Consider the following 16,315-nt stretch of genomic DNA (forward strand, 5'->3'; position numbering starts at 1 on the left):
TAGAGCTGCACAATGGGCTATTGGCGACGGTCTGGGAAACATTCCGGAGGATGATCCGATGACATGCTATCACAATTTTGATCCTCTGCGGAGGGGATGGCACCCCCGCTTCGGAAGCCCGACGACCTGCGCGGGAAGTCGAGCACTTTACGGTAGCACAGTTTAACGAGGACTAATACCGCACACCCTCGGTCCCAACGCAGACTGATCCAAGTGGTCACCCACACGCACACTGATCGCAGCCAGTGATGCTTGACTTCGGTGATCTGCTGGGAACCGTGTCTTAACGATCAGTCCACTACGGGACCCTCGAAAAGTAGTAAAAAGTCTAATGAAAGATGGGCTAGCTTTGTGTTGGTTTAAGTATTAAATGAAAAACTGTTACAACAAACAGTACTAAATAAAAATCGGTGATTTTGGCAAAAAATCACTGATTTCAATTGTTTGTGGCCACCAAACTATTTTTATTTTGATATAACATTGTTTTGCTTTAATTTATAGATACGTAAACTTAATCTTAGAAAAATTTTCTTCAATTGTCTGCTTTCAAAATTTCTTAGAATGTTTCTCTTGAATCATGCCGTTCAATAGATTCGTTTTCATTGTGGACTACTTTTCAGTAATTTAATTTCAAAATAGGGGCCCCGGAAAATTTGGTGGGCCTGAATTTGTCTTGATCGGTCCCTGCCCCTGACCAAACTCTTGAGATCATATTTCCTAGTTAGCGGCTACCCCTTGTATTTTTAGTTATTTGTCCAAAAAAAAGGCATGTTTATTCAGAGAAAGTACGTTTTTGAGTCTGATTTCGTAACTTAAAATATCGTATGATGCAATAATTGATTAGCGTATTTGAGGTCACACCCTGGAACCTTTAAGATCGAGTTCTTGTACATGGAAACTCGATCATTAGAAAAAAGTTACTGAGGGTGATTTTTTTTAATAGTGCATGGACTCTTTTTTTTAATTCCGAAAAACACTCTAGAGACCATTTAAAAGTGTCAGTGCCTTCATCAACTAAGATCAGTGAAATTAAGAGACTAGGTAAATAATCTAACTTTGCTTAGTTAAACAAAAACAAATTAAGATCCCCTCCTCCAGAAATCACAGCAACTAGACAGCAATTGAATCAATGAGTTAGTTAAGTATGAGCTTGGGAGAAACACAAAAAAGAACTACCTAAATAAATATATAACTGAAATTTACTAAACTGGGTTTCCTACGGAAATTAAATCTTAAAAAAAAAAAAAAGGTATAAATAGTATTTGCTAAAATTTACCTTTTTTTCTTTTTTGAAAAAGGAAGAAAAGGTCAATTCTAGCAAATTTCCTAGTGAAACAAAGTTGTTTTTCGCTCAATTTTTCTTCATATCTTTATTCGGTGATTTACACAGTGTTTTTCGAATTAACAATTCTATCGTAAATCGACGTTATTTGATGATTATTTTTTTCAACAGTTCTTTAGGCATTTTCATATTGCGAAATTTTTAATAAGATATAATGAAGACACGCGAATTTTGTATTTCAGATATCACATTTTGACGCATTCAATTCATGATGATAATCATGTTTTCATCCATTTCCAAGTTGTTTTTCAAATTTTGATATTTTCAATCAACAACGGTATTATAGCACGAGAATTTCAGTTTCAAGTTTCTTTGTTAAACTAAACTAGTAAATAATCACTTGGTTAAACTAACAAATTTAATAGAAAATTACTTATGTGTTTGATTCAATGCAATTCCACATTATTTTTCTACCGGCCAAGTAACTTGTTTTCTTTCTAATTCTAATACAGTTTAAATACAATGCCATTATGATGCGTAATTACAATTTTAGGTACTACTTTTGAGGCGGGGTTTATTTGCGATTATTTTATCGGAAAAGCACGACGTTTATTGATAATTTTTTCGACTCCTTCTACATAGTTTTTCCAATTCCAATATGATGGTGCCGCTTGGTGCAATTAGCGCAGCTGTTCCAATCCTTAACACGCTAATCGACATTTAGGTGAAAAATGCTTTCTATTTTAAAGTACTGATTTTTGGAAAAATTAACTAATTTAGATTCATAGAAGGTTAATCTCCAAGTAATTAAAATCACCGAGGAAGGTCCTTGACTGGAGAACTAAAGCTAGAGTATATCCATTTCTGTACTTGTTTCTAACTGTTTTTGTTTAAAATTGTTCTCTGCTTCAATGACAAAAGTGCTTAATTCATTATTCAATTTCTTTAAATATTTTCTGGAAAATATAAAAAGAAATATCAATTTTTCTTTTATTCATTCGTTAATATTGCAATCTTTTTTAATACATAGATGATTTTCCCTAAACTATTTAGACTAGATCAACTATCATTTAACTAATATCTGTCTTGATATGCCAGATGCAATATGTTTAACAAATATCCGTTGCATCCCTGTCAGACTTCTGGCAAAAAAAAACAGAAATACAGCTAATAAACAAGAAAATGACACATTTTGAATGAAGTACTTTTTAATGAAAGTCCAGAACTATTACATGTATAAAAATAACTTGTTTTTCATCAAAAAGGTTGTACAGCCCAGTGTGGAACCTAAAACAAATATTAATAGCAAATATTACATATGCATGATAAAATTTTGAAAAAATGAAACAAAGATATTTCATGAGAAATAAATGCTTAAACTTGGTTGAAATTAAGCTACATAGTGTTCACATATCATAGATCAATCTTGAAATCCGAATTGCCTGGAAAGCTCAATTTTTAGAACCATACAACGTCTTTTATCACAAATATCTCCATATAGTATATTACAGGTTGCTCTTGAAATCTGAATTGCCGGATGATCTCAGCTTTTAGAACCATATACGGTCTTTTATCACAGATATCACCATATAGTATATCACAGGTTGTTCTTGAAATCTAAGTTACCTGAAGTTACCTTACAATCACATACTCAGTGATTGTGAGGTCTATTCTGCTCAAAGATTTGAGCATTAAGGGCAACATAGCGTCAATGCCTGGGAACTGCAAGATGTTTCTGTAAGGTGCTTGCTGAATTTTATTTCATGCTAATCATGATGTTAGGGTTTGGGTACAATAGATCTCTGGTCGATGTGCCCTGCTCGCCAGAGCTGCCCAACCTCTAAGTCTACCTGAAGAGCTCAATTTTTAGAATCATCTATGGTCCTTTATCCTGAATATCCCCATATAGTATATCAGATTGTTCTTGAAATCTGAATCCTCTGGAAAGCTCAATTTGTAGAACCATATAAGGTCTTTTTGTCTGCACAATTCAACATTTAAAGTTAAACTTAGGTTTTGAGTTTCATAGTTATTTCTTATTATTAAATTATTAAACCTCAATTTATGAACCCTATTCGGGGGTCTCCGATATCCCGCACTATCAGGGTTCATACAGAGATCAGAAGAAATCCAAGGAGTCCAAAATTTTAAGGACTTATCAAAAATTAAAAAACATTGTGTAAAAGATAACTAAACAATTTTTTTTTTTAAAAATTAAAAAGCAGTTATTATAAGGAACTCGCAAAAATGTTTAGTTTGCATATTTTTTTCTAGCTCTTTTGAAATAAATTTTGACAAACTTCATTAAGAAAAATAAAGTTATCACTTTTACACATAAACACATTTTCCAGTTTTAAATATTTTAATAAATCTTGTTAAAGTACAGATATTAAAGATTAACATAAAAACCTACCAATCTTATATTTTTAAATTTGAGTACGTAAGAAAATCCAAGACATTTTATACACACACACACAAAAAAAAACACAGTAAATTATTACTTAAGTTTGCTTGTAACATGTAAAATTAAAATTATTTGCTGTTATATTTTTCTTCTAACTCTTGTAATTCAATTTTATTTTCTTTTAAAATATTTCTCAAACGATTAGATTTTGACACCTAAGTCATATAATTTAGTTTCCCTGTTTGGACAGCAAATTCATCAGCGTACTTAATAAGTTAATCTATGCAACACAATAATCTAAGGACTAATTTAGAAATCTAAGTAGTTCCAAGTACTCCTTGGAGACCGGTGGTTGAGCGGTAGCGCTTCGCGCTGTCGTGCCACAGGCCCCTGGTTCGACTCTGGGGCCGGGCAAGGTTGACTCAGTCTTTCATCCCTTCAGTGGGTTGATAAATGAGTACCAAGCATGCTTGGGAACTAAACACTGGGGGTTCAGCGTTCGGCTGATCACCTAACCGGAACATCTGCTCCTGCACCCCAGAAAACTGAGATGGGCACAGTAAGCCTTGGACCTCTATGGGCTGTCGCGCCACTGAGTTTAGTTTAGTGAATGAATCACAGTGATAATCACTTGTCAAAAAACTGTTTTTCTTTATGGTACTAAGAAGGTACGAATATATATGAAAAACTATATATTTTAAAATAAAACTTACCTTTTCTAAATGGCTAGCCGGTTGTCTTTTTTCAAGGTTAGCAAAGAAGTAATTTGTTTTACCAAACAGCTGTTTAGTTTTTTCAATAAGTTGCTGATGAGGAGAAAGTTTTTTTGTTCCCATCACGACATGCCCCTAAAAACAAAAAAGAAACAACATTTCCTAACATATATATAAACATTTTAACCATAATCTAGTAAAAAAAAAATAGTTACCAGTTGAGAATCTATTTTTGCATCCAAACGTGCATTTCGTATCAGGTTAACTATCCATTTTTCAGCCTCTATATATGACATATTCAATTTTTCAGAGAGCATTCTAAAATATTTAAAATCATTAGACAGATAAACAATACATTAGAAGGCAAAGTTAGGAAATTTTGTTGCTGCCAATAGTGGCTACTTTGGAACACAAGAAAAAAAAACTTTAATTAATTTAATGTGAAACATATAGGCTTAAAGATATTTTAACATTTAGTTGCCCTTCTGACCCACATAACAGCACTAGTTCAGTTTTTTTTCTTTCTTTCCTTAAAGCTTTTAAATCAAAATCATTAGTGGATTAATTTATATTTCTTGGCAAGATTTGAATGGCTCTCTCTCGCGATTCTATTTGCACTGAGGAGATATTACATTTTCATGCCTAGGTTAACAAATAAGATTCCTTAAAGCAAATGAAAAACATGATGATCAGATTAAACTTGTTAGTGAAAATAAAAATGGAATAATACGAAAAAAAAATTACAGCTTTTAGATTCTTTAGCAAAACCAAAGCAACCAACTTCAGCTAACAGATCATGCATTTGTCACATAAAATAATCAATTCTTTCTGTGTCTTACTCAATGCTTCTTATAGAATAAAAAGCAAAGATATTTGTATTAATTAAAGGAGCGAACTATAATAGTGTAACTTAAACTACAGTGTACTCCCGATTATCCGGGTTAATCACCAGGACGGGTCGCACGGACAATCGAAAAACACGGATAATCCGAAAACTCTTTTTTATTAAAGAAAAAATCAACATCAGTGCATCAAAATATAAAAATTCCTTGCATTACCATGCTGTATAACATCAAACTAGGAATTTTCCTTTTAACATTTACTACTTAAAAAAGTGTGTGATGAGTCTTTGTTTCTGCTGTTTGTTCATCTCTTGCCGTATATTGACACATATTTTACGAACAGCAGTAATGTCGCCGTAATCAAACCCACGTTCTCCCATATAATCTAATAAAGTTTCCACAGATTGTAGAGCAGTAGAGTGTGAAATTGTGTTTCCCTCATTTACTACATCGTCTGCATCAGTACTATCATCACTATTTGACTTAACAATACAGTTAGTAAGGATGTCTTCATCAGTTAAATGCTGGAAGCCAGGCTCACATGCATCACTTTGAAACCAATCTTCTAAATTTTCTTCATCAAGAATTTCGAAACCTTCGATTTCTCTTGCTTGTTCAAGAATACTGTTATCATATTCTTCTTGAATATCTGAGGAAGATTGTTCATCAAGCTGTATGATCTTTCTCCACGATCGTGATAACGTAGATGATTTTACCTTTGACCATGCTGCTGATATTCCATATACTGCATCCAATAGCGAATATTGCTTCCAAAAATTTGGTAGTGTTATAACTTCATGAATCAAATTTTTCAGAAGTTCAGATCTATAGAGCCGTTTCATCGCTGAAATTACACCTTGATCCATAGGCTGTATCGCTGCTGTAACATTTGGAGGTAGAAATTTACCAGTAATAAATCCGTCATCAGACACTAGCAAACTTTCATTTGGATGTGAAGGGGCATTGTCTAAAAGCAATACTGCTTTTTTGGGTAAGCCTTTTGCTTGTAAGTGTTTCCTGACTTCAGGAACAAAGTGTTCATGGAACCATAGGAGAAAAATGTCCCTTGTCATCCATGCCCCCTTTTGATTGAAATAAACAACAGGTAAATTTTTTGATCCTGTACCCTTAAACGAGCGGGGGTTCTTAGCCTTTCCAATCATTACGAGTTTCATTTTATGGTCCCCTGAAGCATTTCCACAGCACATGATTGTAATGCGCTCTTTCGACGATTTGTGGCCTGGAGCTGACTTTTCTGCCCGTGAAGCAAGTGTTTTTGTTGGAAGACATTTCCAATACAGACCTGTCTCATCCGCATTATAAATTTGATCGGGAGTAAAATTTTCTTCGTCAATAAATTCTTTAAATTTCAAACAAAACGATTCTGCAGCTGTCAAATCAGCACTTAAACGTTCTCCTTCAATATTTAACTGCCGAATTCCATAGCGTTGCTTGAATCGAGAGAGCCAACCAGATGAAGCATTAAAATCTCCTTCTAATCCTAGCGCTTCATGAAAAAATCTCGCTTTTTCGGAACACATGGCACCCGAAATAGGTATACCTTCTGCTCTTTTTTGATTAAACCACTGTAGTAAAGCAGAATCTAAATCTTTGTATGTTGACGTTTTCAGACTTTTCCGCTTCAAAAGTGCAGATTCGTCATCACAATCTCTCGTGAAGGTAATCAGTTTTTCCTTGTTCTTTTTTATATCGCGTACAGTTTGCACTCCAATGTCATAATCATTTGCTAATTTGCTAGCTGATTCTCCATTATCAAGTTTTTCAAGAATTTCTAATTTTTGTTTAACATTTAAAACGTTTCGCTTTCGTTTCACGCCACTCATTTTTAATAGTAAAAAAATTCACTCTACTAACTGACGATAATCAAGACAAACACGTGTGAAAGTGAGAGAGGGTAGTTGAGCAAAATTCCGATCCCTCCCTTCCCCTTCAACCCTACCCGTCAAACAGTCTCCAGAGCATTCGATTTTTACCTCTACGCACTTTAAAATGTTATTCTAGCGATTATTATCAATAAAAACTTTCATTCTGCTTAGTTTCATATCCTGTTAACCCTTTAATGGGCCATTTATTTCTAGTAAAGGTAAATTAAAGTTTTTTTGGAATTGAAATTGTTTTAAGAACAGTAATTGATATAAGAAAAAAAAAAACTCATTTAGTTTATAAAAAGGCCATTTTTTTGGTGGTAAATACATTTAACATGACCTATTAGGAACTTATTGATTTTTATTTTTCTTTATTTATAAAATAAATTTTATAAATGCTGCAAACTTCAAAAGGAATTATGTATTTTATAACTTTTATACGATTTTTTAAACTAACTAATGGTTACCAATTTTATTGAAACGCACTTCAAGAAAGCTGAAGTTATTAACAAATGGAAACCTAAATTAAAAGTGGTAAAAAGCGGTGGTAAGTATACTTACCACGGCCTTCGAAAGGGTTAATAGATTGCGTGACTATTCTGCAAAACTGATATGACAAGATTCTAATTCACATTAACATCAATTTTACATGCATGATAATTTCGAAATGTTTCTCTTTAAATTTTTTTTGTGACTCCGATATGAGCACGGATAATCCGCAAACCGGATAATCCACGCACGGATAATCGAGAGTGTACTGTACATTTAAATTAAAACTTTAAAAAACTGTTACTTATTAAACGACCGGTGGCTGAGGGGCAGCGCTTCACGCCCACAGGTCCTGGGTTCAATCCTCTGGCCGGGCAAGGTTGACTCAGCCTTCCACCCCTTCAGTGGTTCGATAAATAGTACCAAGCATGCTTGGGAACTGGGGGTTTCGCGTTCAACTGACCACCTAACTGGAACATCTGCTCCTGCACCCCAGAGCCCAAGAAAACTTAGATGGGAACAGTAGGCCTTGGCCCTCTATGGGCTGTCCCGCCACTGAGTTTAGTTTTTGTTATTTATTGAGGAAAAAACATTAATAAATTAAAAGTTAACTATGCACTTACTGAAGTGATAAGCATTGATGAATGGAACAGAATGTTTCAAAAATTGCTAATCGAGAGTTCTCAATGAATAGATCATTCCAAGAAACAAGGAAAAAGTCATTAGATAAGACATCTTCACATTCTCTGAGCTTTTGTTGTGCACGGTCAAAATCAAAGTTAACATACAGACATTCAACAAACTCTGTTAGTGGATCTCTATACTGATAAGTTTCCTAAATAAGAAGAAAAAAAAAAAGATAAGGAAATTTAAAAATATCACAGGGAAAACAAAGCATATAATTTATGTACCAATAAACATATTTAATTTTAAGGCTACTCTATTTTCTTTTTGTTATTAGCATAAACATTACATTACGTTATAAGAGAGTAAAGGTTATTATTGGGTTCAAAATTATAAATACATATTTTCAATTTTGAAAATGATTTACGAAGACATTTTCAGATTCTAAATAATGTACAATCAGGGTTGATACAGAGATGAGAAAAAGAAATCCAAGGAGTCTAAAATTTTAAGGACTTAGTGTAAAAGATAACTAGACAGTTTTTTTAAAATTAAAAAGCAGTTATTATAAGGGACTTGCAAAAATGTATATTTTACATATTTTTTTCTAACACTTTTGAAATAAATTTTGACTTTGTCAAACTTCATCAAGAAAAATAAATAAAGTTATCACTTTAACAAATAAATACATTTTCCAGTTTCAAATATTTTAATAAATCTTGTTAAAGCACAGATGTTAAGGATTAACATAAAAACCTACCAATCTTATATTTTTAAATTTGAATAAAAGANTGAAATAAATTTTGACTTTGTCAAACTTCATCAAGAAAAATAAATAAAGTTATCACTTTTACAAACAAATACATTTTCCAGTTTCACATATTTTAATAAATCTTGTTAAAGTACAGATGTTAAAGATTAACATAAAAACCTAAGGCATTTAAAAAAAAAAAAATCACAGTAAATTATTAATTAAGTTTGCTTGTAACTTAAGAAGAAAAACAACTATAATAAATTGTGTGTCATAACTGAAAATAAAAGCAAATTAATGAAAGCAAAACATTGTTAATATTGCAAAGTCTTCAGACGAATACAGATTTACATGAAGAATCTCACTTCTGGGTAAAAAAAAAAAAAAAAAAAAAAAAAAAAAAAAGTAAATTTGCTGCCAATTTAAGCCACCATTGTTAATGCCCAATATTTTTGCCTAGTTTATAGACGACTTAAAATATACAATGTTGCTGCATATCATTTATCAATCCCTGGAGGACAATAGTATTAATATCATTCCAAGTTTCAGCAACGATAAACTACAATTTTGCCACAGATATGAGGTGTCTGCCATCAGCATGTACAGAGAATACCCCAATTGTATGCAACATTACATATTAAAGTAATACATAAACATAATGGATATATTCGGTATTAACTATAGCGGCTTAATTATTGTGGAAAACTTTTTGTTTTAAAAGTCTTTATTTTGATAATTTCAGTACCCAACTCGGACTATTCTGCAGTTAAAACCAGTGAAAGAAACGTGTAAAGCAAAAACTCCTTTCTGCAATATTTGGGACAAAAAGCCAAAAGATAACATGAAAGTAATTACTGTACAATAAATACAAAAAAAAACATTTTATTATTAAACATTTTATTATAACTTATTATATCAAGTTTTTACAATGATTAAAAGGAGTTATACTTTTTAGTTTCTGACATTAACATGACGGAAATCCGTTTCTGCAGGCAGAAGCCAAGCCTGACAGAAATTGAGTTATTTCTTATAAATATGTATTTCCATATAGCAGCATATTCCATATTATAAAAACCTATATGTATTAATATGCAATATTTGCACATAGCATAATAACAGTGGCCACTTGTTCTAGGACAACTAAAATTTGACTTGGGCTGCCATAAAATAAATTATAAATGGTCTCCCATACCAGCAATTTATGTAAAAGGATAGTAAACTGTTTTGGTCACAAAATAGCAAATTTCATCATAATTGCGAAAATTACACATTCTCAGTCTTTAATTTTTCAGTTCAAAATCACTTATTTTACTAACCTTTTAAAAATAAAACCTAATCAAGAAATGTAAAAAGACCATTGAAAATGTGTACAGACTAGTAGTAACTTTTAATTACTTATTCTGCAGATCAAATACTAAAATCCCTGGATTATCTTTCCGAAGATTTTTTGCACTTATTTTCAAATCAAGTGTTATCATTTTATGGTACACAATCAAGGTAGAAACACCTCGGAGAAAAACCTGATATATTTAAAATATTTCAAAAAAAAACTTTAAAATTTAACATGATTTATAAATTTTTTTTCCAGGTTAATTTTTAAACATAATTTATAGATATCACAATATCAGCAAATGCTGCTTCATTATTGATATACTATACATGAATAATTTGAATTTTTTAAAAAAAATAATAAATAAAAAAATTTAAGCATTAAGAAGGCAGATCGTTAAAAAAAATGGCATTTAATTCACTATGTAGTTAGCATTTCTGATATATTGAAAAAAAATTTTTTTTTTGAGAAACTAACTTCCAATGACTTAACTATAGATAGATTTGATCATGGTTTAGAACTTAAAACATTCACATACCTGCTGAATAACTCGAACTAATTCTTTCATCACAGTTGGTCTCTGCTTGTTTGTAATGACAGCTGCAGTTATGTATCTTAAAATGTGAGGACAAAACGTCTGAATTGCATTCAAATTCCTTTAAGTAAAAAATATAATAAAAATGATAATCACAATCAATAAAAAAACAAATAATTAAACTTTATTAATCATGCTAAATAAAATTTAAATTAAAAACAGAGATTATACTATCTGTGAGAAAAGTATCTCAGTAACAAAACTATTCTTCGCAATGTTGCTTCATTCATTAAAAAGTAAAGTGAAATAATGATATGAAAGCTTAAGTTATTAATTGAAGCAAAAATGAAATTAAACACATTTTATACTAATAAATAACCTAGCATAAGAACCTGCACTTTCTATAGAAAAGTAATGTGCAGAAACCCGCTTTAAACGATGTCTTCTGTGCATAGTGATCTTAAATATTTTAAAAATTAACTAATTTTGACAAATAATTTTAATAGATAAATTTTAACAGATTTAAAAAATTATTTCACATATGATTTTGTTTTAATAAAATCTATCATCTAAAACAAAATTATAATAAATTTTTTTTTGGTATTTTTCCTATTGTTATAGGAACAAAAATTCACAAGAAACCCAAAGAGATCTTGAAATGACAATCAGATGGCATGGTCATCATATTCACTACAATAGAACAATATATATGCACATTTGTTTTCAACAATAACAGATGCAGAATAAAAAAAATTACTAAGCTTGAAAAAGATTATACTTTTAAGTAAAAGGACAAAGAAAAAATAAATAAATGAACAAAGAATAAAAAAAAAAAAAAATAAAGCCAGTGAAATTAAAAAGCAGGAAAAAAGTAACGCAAAATAATATACGATAGAAAAAAACCAGAATTTAAAAAAAAAAAAAATCGTCTTCTTAAACTTGCAATAAATTAATCGAAAATCCCAAAGTGAAAAATCACAAAATGGCAGTCAGATGAAGCGCATGTTGTCATCATATTTATTATTACAGACACAAACAAATTTTTTTTTTAAATAATAACAAATGCAGAACAAAAAAGATTAAAAAACTGGGAAAATAATACAATGTAGAATAATACTTTAAAATGAAAAAATAGAGAAGTTGAAAAAAATATCAGAAAAAGCAATCATCCTATTAAAACCAATCCAAAAGAAACTCTATGGAAAATCCTAGAGATTTTTGGAATGGCAATCAGATGACGCGCATGTTTTCATCACAATTACCATTAGATAAATAAAATATTAAAAGTTTTTTTTTCTGTTTTGTTTGATCAATCGTAATAAAATTGAGATATTCTGTTTTGTGAAACTCGTTTTCAGTGATGCAGCGTTCTCCTGTATTCAACCTATGCCAGCAACATCATGGACTGCGAGCACTCAGCTGGTATTTTTTCTTTTGCTGTTGGTTGATCAGGTGTAGCTCATGACGTCATTCCTTATCTGTAGGTCGAATACACTTATGCTTCTGTTGAAGATGGTTATGTTGTATTCTTACTTTTCGTTGTTTTGTTACTCTGTTTGTTAGAGTGCAATGTGTCTTAATTTTAAATAAGTCGCTTACCATCGAAACTTCATTTTTGCACCTATTTCGGCTGTCATTTACTACATTCACAGGGTGGCCACTCAAATCAGATTTCAAATTTCCCTGATTTTTCCAGATAAAAATCTTAAAATTTCCAGGTTTTAGTTTCTTTATTCTAATAAAGTGTAGGACGTGGGTACAAGAAAAGTGTCTATATTATAAAATATCTTATTCAAAATGCCATTTTTTTAAAACATATCTTGAAAAAAATAATTTATTTTGATAATTTGGTAAGATTTTTTTATTCATTTTTTAATGTTTTGGTAAAAAATTTTGAATCAAAAATGATATATTGACCAACAAAAGAGTAAAATTAAAATATGTTATAAGGTTGGTTTGCTGAGAAAAAATAATTCACAGCTTTGGAAATACAAAAGCTTTCAGAAAAAGAGTGCAATATAAAATCTATTATTATTATTAGATTATAACCAACTAATTTTTGGAGAATTTTATAAAGTTAAAAATACAAAAACATTTTGTCAAATGGAAAAAAATTACCACGAAAGCATTGGAACAAACTTAAGCCAGAAATGGATTCAGCCCAAGGACAGAATTTAAAAACAGAAGCTAATATCCTAATTCCTTCTTCCACCTCCCCCACAATCTTTCCTAAATTGCAATCCATAGCGGTCAAAGGTTTTCACATTCGTTTAGCAACAGTGGGAGAATTTTCCGCTGCATTCTAGTTTAACAGAGCTGTAATGGAGCAAATTTTGATGCAAGCAAAGTATTGCTAAGCTGATGATATTTCAACTGCTTGGAGATACATTTTCTAAAAAAAGTGGGTATAATGGATGAAATAATTTAAATTAAGAAAATTAGTGAATAATTTAAANAAATTTTGATGCAAGCAAAGTATTGCTAAGTTGATGATATTTCAACTGCTTGGAGATACATTTTCTAAAAAAAGTGGGTAATTTAAATTAAGAAAATTAGTGAATAATTTAAATTAGTGAAATTAAAAAAATTTCCAGCTTTTCTTTAAAATTCCCCGATTTTTATCCAAATTACCCTGATTTTTCCAGGTTTTTTCCAGTATAAAAAAAATTCCCTGATAATTCCAGGTGGGTGGCCACCCTGATTCAGTACTGTCATAAATATACACACAATTTTTAAAAATTGATGCAAAATAAAAACAAACCAAAAACAAGGAGAAAAATAATACAAAGTAGAATACTAAAAATTTAAAAAATAAAAAGTTTAAAAAAAAATATATCAGAAAAAGCAATCGTCCTATTAAAACCAATCCAAAAGAAACTCAATGGAAAACCCAAAGAGATCTTTGAAAAGGGAATCAGATGACGCGCATGCTTTCATCACATTTATTACTTAGTACTGATACAAAATTTTTAAAAAGAGATGTAATATAAAAAACAAGGCAAAGTAGATATGATTATAAAAAAGAAACAAAAATAAGAAAATGCAACCATCCCATTAAAATCAATTCACAAGAAACTCATTGGAAAACTAAGAGATCTTTGAAATTGCAACCAGGAGATTTTTATATAAACATAAACACCTTATTTTTTTATCAGTAAACATGGAATTTATCAGTAATATTTTGAGAAAATTAAACACTTTTCATTTTCAAAAATGCTTTGAATTATTCAGATTCATTCAAAAATGATAAAACTGATGAAAAACTTTATACTTTAAAAAAAAAAAAATTCACTTTTTTACAAAAATTGATACATTAAAAAAATATACATAAATTGGATAAAATAAATAAGTTTTTTTTAAGTCGTATCATTTAGAACAAAAAATAAATCAATAAATATATATTCTGATGAGTAATATAAATTCAAATAAAATATATTTTAATTCAAAAAAATTTATAGGGTTTAAACAAAAGCGAAAGATTAAAATAAAACAATTATAGTACAAAATAAGATTCAATATTTATTTGATATTATGCTTCAGATATTAATACTATTTTTTTGAATAATTTGAGGTTTCATGAATTTCGAAATTTTTTTCTTGAAAAAAAAATCACTTAAGTTAACTAAAAAATTAGACAGTGAGCAGGTTAAAAATTTTCGCTTTCCAACACTTCAAGAATTCTTCAAGCTGCAATTACACTGTATTAAAATATTGGGATTCGGTATTACATTGTATTAAAATATCGTAAAACATGGCTCTAACTGTCGCAAAAAATGGAAGAAATGGAAGATTGACTATAAAATTGTATCAAAAAGTGATTAATTAAAATCATGATTAAAAACTCTCTTGTTGTAATAACATTGCTGTTGGAGAGGGGGAAAAATAATGGGATTGTAAAAATCACATGGAAAAACAGAGCAATAATTTAAAATTCGTATGCCGTAATAAAATTCAGAATTTTTAAAACCATGTAGAAATGAAAAGCAATAACTGCCAAAAAATAGTTGAAAAACAACTCGGATGTACGATGAAATTGGTAGGAACAAAGGCAAAAAAGATATCTAAGTTAAAACTTGGCATTTTAAAAATAATTTCGTATTACATAATCATTTCATATTACAATGAAATTGCCGTAAATAAATAAAATAAAGTGCGCTCAAAATATTGAACGCAGGATTTACAACTCACAAGTTGTAATACGGTATTAAATGTACTGGAATTATAACCAATTATATAAAACCAAACAAACTGGCTAAAAAAAAAAAAAGACAGAAAAAAAGAAAAAAAACCTCACTTGGATTTAAGATGAAATTGAAAAAAAAAATAAATAAATAATGCATAAGAAGTTATCGTACTTTAATTCGAAATTCACGCATTTCAATATCGTGTTGGTATTTTTTAAAAAACCAACAATGCAAAATTCCGAAGCAATTTCGGCGGAAAAAGAGATCAAAAAACAAAGATTTACGATAGAATCTATCTAAATTGAGCCCATCAAAAAGAGTTATCAAATTTTTGTTTTACAATTTTTTTTTTACTTATTTTATTTTTTAATTGTTTTCAGCAGCTTTTGCATGGTGCATGCTGCCTGCAGACCCCAGGTTGCGCACTTCTACTATATGATTATAAAACAGATAAAGAAAAATCAGAAAAAAGCAATTGTCCTATTAAAATCAATTCACAAGAAACTCAATAGAGAACCCAAAGAGATCTTTGAAATTGTAATCAGATGACACTTCATTAACAATGGACAAAAGACAAACAATTTTCTTTTTATAACAGATGCCAAAAAAATTTAAAAAGCTCACATAAATAATACAAAGTAGAATACCATAAACTTAAAAAATTAATGAAAATTTTAAAAAATATCAGAAAAAGTAATCGTCCTATAAAAACCAATCCAAAAGAAACTCAATGGAAAACCCAAAGAGATCTTCGAAAAGGCAATCAGATGACGCGCATGTTTTCATCACATTTACTACAGTTGAAATGTAATAGATATACACATAATTATTAACATTAACAGTGGATGCAAAATAAAAACAAGAAAAAAATTAATGCAAATTAGGACATTATATGATTAAAAAATAGGAAAAATACCAGAAAAAGCAATCGTCCTATTAAAAACCAATTCATAAGAAACTCAATGGAAAACCCAAAGAGATCTTTGAAATGGCAATCAGATGACGCGCATGTTTTCACCCCATTTACTACAGTTGAAATGTCATAGATATACACATAGTTATTAACAGTGGATGCAAAATAAAACAAGAAAAAAAATTAAAGCAAATTAGGACATTATATGATTAAAAAATAGGAAAAATATCAGAAAAAGCAATCGTCCTATTAAAAACCAATTCATAAGAAACTCAATGGAAAACCCAAAGAGATCTTTGAAATGGCAATCAGATGACGCGCATGTTTTCATCCCATTTACTACAGTTGAACTGTAATAGATA

The 16,315-nt window shown here is 30.2% G+C and overlaps 1 protein-coding gene across 1 annotated transcript in view; it reads right to left on the reverse strand.

Annotated features, from left to right (window-relative positions):
- Nucleotides 1-2,472: 2,472 nt before the first annotated feature.
- Nucleotides 2,473-16,315, reverse strand: part of LOC107444516 (eukaryotic translation initiation factor 3 subunit E-A) — a gene marked incomplete in the record, with an annotated part of 29,312 nt that continues 15,469 nt past the window's right edge. Inside the window, 5 exon segments of the mRNA XM_043049960.2 lie at nt 2,473-2,569; nt 4,400-4,534; nt 4,615-4,717; nt 8,240-8,451; nt 10,860-10,977. Coding sequence (XP_042905894.1) covers nt 2,540-2,569; nt 4,400-4,534; nt 4,615-4,717; nt 8,240-8,451; nt 10,860-10,977 — 598 coding nt within the window.

This window comes from Parasteatoda tepidariorum, chromosome 9 (genome assembly GCF_043381705.1).
Source record: "Parasteatoda tepidariorum isolate YZ-2023 chromosome 9, CAS_Ptep_4.0, whole genome shotgun sequence".
In the NCBI taxonomy this organism is placed as follows: Eukaryota; Metazoa; Arthropoda; class Arachnida; order Araneae; family Theridiidae; genus Parasteatoda; species Parasteatoda tepidariorum.